Source organism: Tripterygium wilfordii, chromosome 6 (genome assembly GCF_013401445.1).
Source record: "Tripterygium wilfordii isolate XIE 37 chromosome 6, ASM1340144v1, whole genome shotgun sequence".
NCBI lineage: Eukaryota > Viridiplantae > Streptophyta > Magnoliopsida > Celastrales > Celastraceae > Tripterygium > Tripterygium wilfordii.
The window spans coordinates 4,347,446-4,358,224 of NC_052237.1; the positions used below are offsets into that span (position 1 = coordinate 4,347,446).

At 37.0% G+C, this 10,779-nt stretch overlaps 2 protein-coding genes across 2 annotated transcripts; both read left to right on the forward strand.

The window, feature by feature from the left end:
- The first annotated feature begins 440 nt into the window (after positions 1-440).
- LOC120000352 (cytochrome P450 71B37-like) lies at positions 441-2,974 on the forward strand. The gene is made up of 2 exons (XM_038848400.1): positions 441-1,662; positions 1,935-2,974. The coding sequence occupies exons 1-2, from the start codon at positions 763-765 to the stop codon at positions 2,574-2,576; spliced, it is 1,542 nt and encodes a 513-aa protein (XP_038704328.1). The 5' UTR covers positions 441-762; the 3' UTR covers positions 2,577-2,974.
- Positions 2,975-6,289: 3,315 nt separating this feature from the next.
- Positions 6,290-10,728, forward strand: LOC120000286 (serine/threonine-protein kinase AFC2-like). Its single transcript, XM_038848299.1, has 12 exons — positions 6,290-6,462; positions 7,286-7,472; positions 8,064-8,090; positions 8,197-8,350; positions 8,444-8,492; positions 8,584-8,698; positions 8,958-9,049; positions 9,283-9,439; positions 9,517-9,581; positions 9,690-9,787; positions 9,914-10,016; positions 10,144-10,728. The coding sequence occupies exons 1-12, from the start codon at positions 6,361-6,363 to the stop codon at positions 10,288-10,290; spliced, it is 1,296 nt and encodes a 431-aa protein (XP_038704227.1). The 5' UTR covers positions 6,290-6,360; the 3' UTR covers positions 10,291-10,728.
- Positions 10,729-10,779: the final 51 nt, after the last annotated feature.

Consider the following 10,779-nt stretch of genomic DNA (forward strand, 5'->3'; position numbering starts at 1 on the left):
AATTGCTCCAATTTATTGTCCTTATAACAGGGATTAATTACCCATAAAATTCATTCAATAAATATTATTGAACTTTCAATTAATAATGATCAAACTATGGTGGACCATCATTTTTTTCAATAAATTTAAAGAGGAACAAAGCCCTCAAAGAAAGGAGAAATTGGTGTCGGAAACCAACATGGAGTTTAAGGAGTAAAATATACTTTTGGCCACTGATAGATGGTCCTGTTACAACTTAGTCTCTCACGTTCCATTTGTTTCACTTTAGCGACCCATGTTACACCAGTGTTCCACGGACAGAATTTTTATGAAATCGATCGGTCAACATGCTGACATGGCATAAAAAATTTAAAAAAAATTATTTTTTAACTGATATTTTGCATAGGTGAAAATTCCTCTAAATAGTTTAAGGGCATAAATAAATATTTTGCCTAATCCCTTCTGCGAAATACACCGAACTTTGTACATCAACGTAATGAGAAGAATTGTCGTCTACGGAAGAGTATTCAAATCACCGAGTCAAAAGATGATAACAGCATGGACAGATGCCATAAAATTTTCTTGAAAAGTTAGATAACCATTGAAAGATAGAAAGTGAAGCCCGTAACCACAGTGATTCCTCGGCCGCCTAAGCAGGACAAAAGCTGATTTATGTTGACTCGGCGATTTTTTTTTTTACTGCATTGCTGGTGTATTTTAAAGGTTGAGACGTCGCATAATACTATGCAGAAGTTCATTCATCTTTAGTCCTTCCAAGTTCGAATGGCTCTGCATACCTTAGGAATCTGGCTCTGGCTTCCTCTTATCTTACTTTGCCCTCTTCTTCTCTTGAGGAAGAAAACAAGGGGAAAGAATCAGCTTCCACCGAGCCCTCCAAAGCTTCCAATTTTAGGAAATTTGCTCCAACTTGGTGCATTGCCTCATCAATCTTTGTGGCAACTTTCCAAGAAGTATGGTCCTGTCATGTCTGTTAAGCTCGGTTACCTACCTGCTGTTATAATCTCCTCTGCTGATGCTGCAAGAGAGGTCTTAAAAACTCATGATCTTGCCTGTTGCAGTAGACCGCCCTTCGTGGGTGCGGGGCGACTCACCTACAATTATTCCGATATGGCTTTTGCACCATATGGTGATTACTGGAGGCAGTTGCGTAAAATTTGCGTTCTAGAGCTTTTTAGCTTGAAAAGGGTGCGATCATTCCAGTCCATCAGAGAAGAAGAAGTAGCCGCTCTGATGAACTCAATCTTTCAATCAGCAACTTCCTCGACTCCTGTTGATCTTAACCAGAAGTTGTTCTCTCTCACTGCTAGCATAATATTCAGGATAGCTTTTGGGAGGAGCTTTAAAGGAAGTACTTTACATCACGATAAATTTCATGAAATGGTTCATGAAATGGAGGCCATTATGGGGGGCTTTTCAGCAGAAGAGTACTTCCCATATGTAGGTTGGATCATCGACAGGCTTACCGGTCGCAAAGCATGGATTGATAGAGTTTTCCACAAGATGGATTCTTTCTTCGAACAAGTAATCGAAGATCGTATTGAATCTGGGAGTGCAGAAAAAGACCAGGAAGATATTGTTGATTCGATGCTAAGATTACAGAGAGATCAGACAGAGCAGTGGACAATTTCGCTCACAAGAGAGAGTATCAAGGGCGTCCTCCTGGTAAGCTGCCCAAATTTATATATCCTGTATTCAAGGCTCTGGTGCTATCTTTTAAACACGATGGATATGCTGCTGCATCGATGAGCCCTCTTTATTACCTCATCTCCATATCTAACTACACAGTTGTTACGTCTATTATATGCACATAAACATATAAATATATATACACACACACACAACTGCATCTATAGACTGTAAGTCCCTGACTTTTCGGTTATGAATATTGAATCCAGATACCCTTCTACTTACCAATGATGTTATTTGTTTTTCAGAATGTCTTCTTGGCAGGAATCGACACTGGTGCACTTACTGTAATCTGGGCGATCGCAGAGCTTATAAGGAAACCTGAACTGATGAGAAAAGCACAAGGTGAAGTCAGAAATTATATTGGAAATAAAGGACGAGTGAGCGAAGGCGACACCGAAAACCTCCCATACCTGAACATGATAATCAAAGAAACTCTGAGATTACACCCTCCCGCCCCTCTTATGCTTCCAAGGGAAGTCATGTCGCACTTCAAAATCAACGACTACAATATATATCCCAAAACATTTCTCCAAGTAAATGCTTGGGGAATCGGTCGTGACCCAAACTACTGGAAGGATCCTGAAGAATTCATCCCTGAAAGATTTGAAGATGGCTCCATAGATTTTAAAGGGCAAAATTTTGAGTTCTTGCCATTTGGAGCTGGTCGAAGAATCTGCCCAGGGATAAATATGGGAACAACAACAGTTGAGCTTGCACTTGCAAATCTCTTGTACTGCTTTGACTGGAAATTGCCAAATGGGTTGGAGGAGGAGGCGCTTAACATGGAAGAATCAGTTGGCCGTAGCCTTACTGTTTCCAAAAAGACTGGTCTCACCCTTGTCCCTGTCAACTACCTTGAATCATTACCAGTAGACAACAAAAGCTAAAGTTACTCGTAGATACACAAATAAGCTGCTTTTATGTTAAGTCGGTCATATACTCATATGTAATCTATCTATCTATCTATTACTTTCTTTAAAATTGTAAGTGTATTTAAAATTGTAAGTGTAGACGTGATTTGGTGGTGAGTAGGTATTAGAATTCTCTACTGCTGCGTGTGTGAGTGCTTTTCCGTAGTTGTGGGGTGGTTTTTTTTTGTCATTTTCTGATGGCGTGTGTTATTTTGCCTTTGTTCAAGTGTGTGGTATTTGAGGTGGCTTTTGGTAAGTGGTTTGGGGTCAGTTGCGTCTTTCATATGTGACACGTGTGAGTTAACCACAGTAACAGCCGTAGAGGCCTTGAAATAAGTGTACGATAATAAGAGGAGATGAACTACTTCAGTTCATGAACCAAATGTTGGTGTACTGATTGACACGTATATTACGAAAGAGTTAAAACATGAACCCATCAAATCCGAGAGTTAGAACATATGTCCAGCTCAATTAGTAGTAGTAAATATAAAAAAAATGTATTTCATCAAACAATTGTAAAGCTATAATTTACACTGCTTCAAAGATCAACGTCCTTCAAATATCTTCGGGCGACATTGATTTGGATTTTGATCAAAGTCACTTATACTAGTCTAAAATGCTAATCATTTCAAGATACACAGAGTTTTGTTTACTAATGCAAGACATATTACGTCATAATCTAAATCCTTTCCACCAAGTGACAATTCAATTACCAGCCAAAGAAAAGTTGCTTCCCCTGTTTCAAAGATAACTACTATTCAAGATTTTCCTTGGAGTTGAGCCCCACAAAAGTACTAGCAAATTCATCTTAGAAACAGACCAGACACTAGTCCGTCTACATATGACCAGAGCGGACAATTCCTTAGTCGGCAGGAAATATCCACCACACACTATTGTGTGAATAAAGTCTGTTTGTCTTTCGTTTGACAACGTCTTCATATGTTGATAATTAACAGTGTTCAACACATCCATTCGCACGACAAAACAATATAATAACACTATTCTTACAGGAAATTCACATGATTTGGAGAAAAAAAAAAAAAAAAAAGAAGAAGATATTCATTTCATATGTAAATATAGACAGGTTACAGGTAGGTGTGTACAGATAGATATCAGGTTTGGCTCTTTAGCTTCTGTTATCCCAATACAGCCACATAAGCAAAACACATTTTACAATACAGCCACATCAGCAAAAGACAACATTTTTGTTGGCCCAATACCAATTCACCATTGCATTTGCCCTAAATATGAAAGTAACTTGACTAGTGCAAGGCAGAGAAATCACCTCTGAGAGACAGACTAAGACCATTTGTTCCTGCCACGTCCATATTCACCGGAAAATCAAACAGCTCGAATCTGCTCCAGCTCCCATCTAAACAGAAATCATGACAAATAAGAATAATAAGCACAAATCTAAAAAAAGTTCGAATCTTGATTTCACCCAAACCCTAAAACCCAATAGCAAGAGCTTTTTTATCTACACACCACTAATCTATTATCTCAACACCGTTTTTAAAATTTTTGTAGTTTTCATAAATATCTTTGTATACAATGACATATTAAATCTTAACCTAAAAATTTTAAATAAATAATTTTTATATAATTTATTAGTGACTACTAAGATTACACTAGTATTCCAAAAAAAAAAGTAACTAGTTTTCAATCCAAGAAACATTGTGTAGCAGATCAAGTTCATTTAGAAATTGTAGAAGATGGAAGATGACGAGTTCATGGATACTCCCAGTATCTCCCAAATTTATAAGAACCACCCTCTCTATCACAACCCCCATCAACAGTGGTTCCTGGACTTGTTTTTCCACACACTTCCCGCCCATGAAGCCTATCCCCATTCATCATTCCATTACTCGATCCCAACTCATAGTCTTTCACTCTTGAATCTGTGTCTTCTCCATTCCCTCTATTAACTCTCACAGTCTCTACTGATTTCAGTTCAATCACAGTCTTCGCCACATTCCTAGGGACCGAACGAATCAATCAAATTTTCACTCGTCCCCATTAACAACAAAATTTTCTCACTCAAACCTCAACAGGGATACATAATTGCATATACATAACGCAATTACATACAACTATTCATATCTTTTCAAATCAAAACACACGATGCTGACAATCAGGGGAAAAAACCCTGAACGGCCAATCATACAATGATTCAGCAATTACAGTGAATGAAAACCAATTCAACGACAACAAAAACTAAAGAAGAACTACTCCATGGGACTGTTTGATTTCTATCTTCCACCAATAAAAGCTGTGAATTATGGCAAGTTAGGAACGCAAAAGGCGTATGCTTTTAAAATTCTATACAAATAAATATAAAATCCGTATAAGGTTGTCTCCAACCTAACTGCACCGAGTGGTTGTGTCCAATCCAAATACAATTGTATGAAGTCAATATTTTTGTTTATGGGATTACTGAAGAGAAGGGTGGGTTAAGTGAAGGAACTGAAAATAGCAACCAAAGTTTTGAAGTCAAGCAAAATCTACTCCATTAACAAAGAACATGAGATAATTTAGATAAGTAAGAATAGAATTAACTAATTACGAGGATTTATAGATAAGCTCTGACACATAAGAAGATAACTGGGTTTACGTATTGAACGGGTAAGGGACCGTGCATGGTTAACGCCAAGAATTGGTAGACCCAATCGTTGGATTGTAATGAGAACGGTAGAGAGTGGAGATTTTTTGTGGGTTAAATGTGTGTAAACTTAACACAAATATTTCTCATATTATATAAAATAAGGGTAATATGATCTTTTCACTACAAATTTGTGTGTAAACTTATAATTTATTGATGTAAATTTATCATGTTCAAAAAGTGATGTAGACTTAGTATATTAGTGGTGTGTAGATAAAATTTCTTAACACACAGTTTGATCCACCCTGTGTGAATGCTGTGAGTCCAAAGCTCTCTGTTGTGGCCCATTTCGTTGTATCGTGGGCTACGCTATCAGCCCTTTACTGGGCTTATTATTAAGTCCACTGGGCTTGTTATTTGACAAAATAGTCTAAAGTTCACGGAAAACTTTAGTCACACCCCACTTTTTACTAAAGACACCCCGTCAACTCAGTTTTACAATGAATGGTCAACTCAAATTGGGGTGTCTTTAGTAAAAAGTGGGGTGTGACTAAAGTTTTCCAAAGTTCACTATAATGTTTCATTTTAGTGGGCTTCCTCCCTAGCCCATTTGTTTGACTCATCACATATTCTTTTTTCTTTTTTAAAGAGAAATATTTGGGCCATCCTCTCCAGTCACCATTTGTCCAAAATGGCAAGTTCCATTTCCTTCCTATTTATGTATAGAGAAATTAACATTTTGGAATTTTTTTTATTTTTTAAAAATTAGAAAATCAATGTATATATAATAAGCTAAGGATGAAAGAGCATATTCTTAGCTTGAAAAATAGAGAATAATAAATCGAATAAATAAAAGTAATTTAATTCGGGTTGAAATCCAGTTACGTACGCATCCAACGGAAACAGTCGAGTCGACCGTAGAACTATACACGTGCTAGTAGACGGTGTAGATTCACTCCTAAAAAAAAAAATCCAACGACGTCTAAAGAGTAAAAAAGGAATGGTGCAGATTTATCCTTGGAAGTGAATCCAACGACTGTCGAGAGCAACCAGAGCTAGGGTTATCATCTCCTGAGAGACACTCCTTCGTGCCTCCGATGCGCGCTCTCTCTCTTGATATAATTGAATCGATTGATAGAGTAGGATTAGGGTTTGAATCGAATGGAGATGGACTATTTTACGGAATTTCCTCACAATTACATGGATCGTCGTCCCCGAAAGAGGCCTAGGGTGGGTTGGGAAATGCCCCAAGCTCATCAGAAGGTATATTTTCTTGTCTGTGTCGTTTCTATTGCATTTGGTTTGCGGTCTTATATGTTTTTGTTTTTCGTTTTAGTTCAGTTTGCTAATTTGAAAGGTGTTTTGCAGCAAAATTTTCCAGATGGTTCTTAGATCGTTTTTCGGTGAATTTTGTTATGTTATGTGGAAAAATCATCTAAATTCTTGTATTTACATGTTTACGTATATTTCTGTTTAGATTGCGGAAGATCTGCAGGCGCTGAATTTCTCTTTTTTTTTGTATGAATTTTACCTTTTTGTTTGTGTAGTATGTAGTGATTGCAGTAATTGTGGATCTTTCAAATTTTCAGCATAAATTTTTATTAGGACAATGGAAATTGCAGGAAATTTTAAGGGAATGCATAAATCAATGATCTGATTGTTTCCTCAAAATTGACCCGTAGAAAAATTTCCTGGGATATCTAGTCATGTTGATTCAGATCTTCCGGAATCTTGATGAGTATCCATGATGTATTTTCAGTTCGTGGTTTTGGGGACCGAGTTTCTTGTAAAAAATTGAAACTTTAGCTATTATAAAGATGTAATTTTTTTGAGTCTTCACTTTCTGTTTTGATCATTTTTTGACCTAGTTTGTAGTCTACATTTTCATTTATTTTCTATCCACTTGATGATTATATTTTATTTACTCTTAGAGATTTAGATCCATTGGCATATTTATATTTGCTTTTATCTCGATTTACATATACTTGACAAAAGATGCATGGGGGGAGATCCTGTAAATGAATAATTGAGGGGGTAACTTTTTAAATATTTTTCTGCTAAGTGGAATATGAATGAGTGTCTGTAGGCTCAGTCAGGAATTTTTGGTGGACAAGATGTTGGAAATGGAACAAGCTTTCAATCATCAAGGGTACTCACAGACAATGCCAGTCTATATGTAAAGGGATTAGCTCAAAAAGGATCACCCCCCTGGCGAGATGATGACAAAGATGGACATTACGTTTTTGCTCTCGGAGAAAATTTAACTTCTCGCTGTAATTACACTTCATCACCATTGATAATATTTATTTTATATATCTGTGTGACTATATTTTACAAAGAGAACATGTTATTTTGTTGATCTTGGTATTTTGTATTCCCAGTCTATTGGGATTTTCGTCATTGACTTTAGATCGAGTCTATCTTTCAATTTTGCTTGAAATTCCATGGCGTCAAGTCTCTTTTTGCATTGTAAGAGATGAATGATGGCACCCCTGCTCAGGAAAGAAAGAAAAATAAAAAAACTAGCATGTTCTTCACTATTTCAAACAATGCTCTGCTTTTAAAGTTAGTGTCCCCCCCCCCTTTTCTTAGGATTTCTGTTCTTTCTCTCTTGCTGCGTATATTAAAAAAAAATACTACAACTTTATGTAATGAATTTGTGAGTTAATTTAAAAAGTTTATTCTTTGATGTTTTAAGTGCGTGTACATATTTTCTTTCCTGATCCTACCTTCAGTGTGGGTGCTTTTTGCGTGGAAGTGTTTATTTTTATGACTGACATTTTTTTGTTTTCAAATTTTGGTTCCTTGTCTGAAATTTTCACGGTTCTTGTGCTTTTTACACTCTTTTGTTTTGGTACTTGCAGATAAGATCCACAGAAAAATTGGTGAAGGTAAGATTCTTACAGCTTTTCCTATTAATTAATTTATAATTTTATATCTCGGGGATGTCTAATTCATGCTTGACTACTCTTACTTTACATCCTTTGTGCTCTTCAGGCACCTTTGGTCAGGTCTTGGAATGTTGGGATCGGGATACAAGAGAGATGGTTGCCATAAAAGTAGTGCGGAGTATTAAGAAATACCGCGAAGCTGCAATGGTAGAAATTAATGTGCTCCAACTTCTCCGAAAATATGATGGGAATGGAAGTCGGTAAGTATCATTAATGCACAGTCAATTTCGTGTATTTCAATCTATTTTGAGGTGAACTTGTAGTCAGCAGTTAAGCGATTTTATTCTTTGCAGTTGTGTACAAATACGGAACTGGTTTGACCATCGTAACCATATTTGTATTGTAAGTATATGATTGATTTGTGGTAAGATGATTTCCCCCAACTTTATATTTTGGGGTTAAGATCTGTGGTGAATTTAAATGGTTTGAACAGGTATTTGAGATGCTTGGGCCAAGCTTATACGATTTTCTTCGGAAAAATAATTACCGCCCATTTCCGGTTGATCTTGTCCGCGAGCTTGGCAGACAACTTTTGGAATGTGTGGCATGTGTGTACTGTTACTTTCTGCTATTTCTCTTATCCTTATTCAAGTTGGAGGCAACACTTTTTTTTTTTTGCATTGTACTTGTCTGTGACCTTCATGGTTGTTTGTTTTGTGTCTGTTTGTTGGAAAGTACTTAATTCATTAATTATAGTGCATTCATTTGTGTCCCATGAGCAATCATCATAATCACCGTGATAGTGATAAGTGTGTTGATTAGGTTATTCTAAAATTGCTCATGTTTGTCATTGTGAATTCTTTGCAGTCATGCATGATTTGCGACTAATCCATACTGACCTGAAGCCTGAAAACATACTTTTTGTTTCTCCAGAATACGTAAAGATACCTGACTACAAGGTATGCTTAATTTTGAATTTATCTTGTAATATTTTTCATTCAAAAGAAAATTTTGTAACTCGACAGATTTAGACAATCTCATTCACTGAATGTAATGAACTAATGATAGCTATTGTACTTTCCGGGTTCATCCATTTTCCTTCCCTATGAAGGGTAGGCTGGGGCGTTAAGACATTTAGCTTCTTTCTTTTAACATATGATGTTCGGATCTCTAATTTTCTAAATCATCATAGGTTACTCCGAGGTCACCAACTGAGGGAGTATGCTACAAGAGGTTGCCAAAATCAAGTGCTATTAAGGTCATTGATTTTGGCAGCACAGCTTACGAGGAACAAGATCACAACTATATTGTCTCAACTAGGCACTACCGTGCACCTGAAGTTATTCTTGGTATGTTACTGTTTAGCATTACGCTTTTCCTCTTTATGAATCAAATATGGTGTAAGGCTTTTCCCCTCTCTTTTTAGGTCTTGGATGGAGTTATCAATGTGATATATGGAGTGCCGGTTGTATCTTGGTAGAGTTATGCTCGGTGCGTTTATAGTTCGCAGAAATGCGTTAATGAGTGTGTCAAATGGTACTTTTGTAACCAATTTGACGAAGTAAGATCTGAGATGCATTTTCTCTCTTTTTTTCCCAGGGAGAAGCTTTATTTCAGACACATGAGAACTTAGAGCACCTGGCCATGATGGAGAGGGTTTTAGGCCCATTACCACAGCACATGTTGAAAAGAGCAGAGTGCGTGCTCTTTTTAGGACTTCCTGTGATTATTTACTTTTAAAGAGAACTTCCTTGTTAATGTTATAATGTCATATGAGAACATAATCCCAAAACTGCAACTTTCTTTCATGTTTTTTGGTTCAGCCGTCATGCTGAGAAATATGTTAGAAGGGGTAGGTTGGACTGGCCAGATGGTGCAACCTCAAGGGAAAGCATAAGAGCCGTTCTGAAGCTACCCCGCCTCCAGGTGTGTGATTATCTCTCTGCTATGTTTTGCTTTTGTTGGCCCATGTCCAGATATTTTAGATCCACAATAAATCTGGATTAGCATCATATTTAGAGCACTTACTAGAATCTTTTTTTCCCCCTTGTAGAATCTAGTAATGCAGCATGTTGATCACTCTGCTGGGGAGCTTATTGACCTTTTGCAAGGTCTCCTTAGGTTTGATCCATCCAGCAGATTAACTGCTCATGAGGCCCTTAGACACCCCTTCTTCAGGGATCACTACAGGAGATACTAAGGGGAGTCTGGTTTGTTGATCACCACAAACGGTGTTTGCTTGGCCCATCTTTTAGGTCATAGCTCTAAATAGAGCGAAACTGGCTTCTGCAAAAGATTGCAGTTATTCTTGTCTCAGTGAAGGGCCTGACCAGGAATCTTGGTTTGCTATATAAGCTTTTACTTTGTTGAGCTTTTTTGTAAATAATCAATTGTTTGGAGAAGCTCCATATCAAATCCATTTTTCCTGGGAAGATATGTTGTAGCATTTTTCTTGTTGTATCAGACCAAGTCCACATTTTAAAGGGAGAGTTGTTTCTTGCGTGATTCCTCAACCTGTGGAGAAGACTGTATACTTAAAAGACTTTGATCAGGGACATTTGGATTGTCTGGTCTGTAATACAACCATAACTAGTTAAACCCAATAAGAATATCTAATCCTGGCAGGATTTGCGTGCAATTTTTCTGCTTGATTGATTGACTACCTCTAACTGATTTCCTCTTAGTGGAT

Excerpts from the sequence above, each read along its gene's own strand:
- LOC120000286 (XM_038848299.1), top strand. The coding sequence starts at position 6,361 with ATGGAGATGGACTATTTTACGGAATTTCCTCACAATTACATGGATCGT. Across the intron at positions 8,351-8,443 it reads TATGATGGGAATGGAAGTCG|TTGTGTACAAATACGGAACT; the intron begins GTAAGTATCATT and ends TATTCTTTGCAG. Across the intron at positions 9,582-9,689 it reads TCTTGGTAGAGTTATGCTCG|GGAGAAGCTTTATTTCAGAC; the intron begins GTGCGTTTATAG and ends TTTTTTTCCCAG.
- LOC120000352 (XM_038848400.1), top strand. The coding sequence starts at position 763 with ATGGCTCTGCATACCTTAGGAATCTGGCTCTGGCTTCCTCTTATCTTA. Across the intron at positions 1,663-1,934 it reads GTATCAAGGGCGTCCTCCTG|AATGTCTTCTTGGCAGGAAT; the intron begins GTAAGCTGCCCA and ends TTTGTTTTTCAG.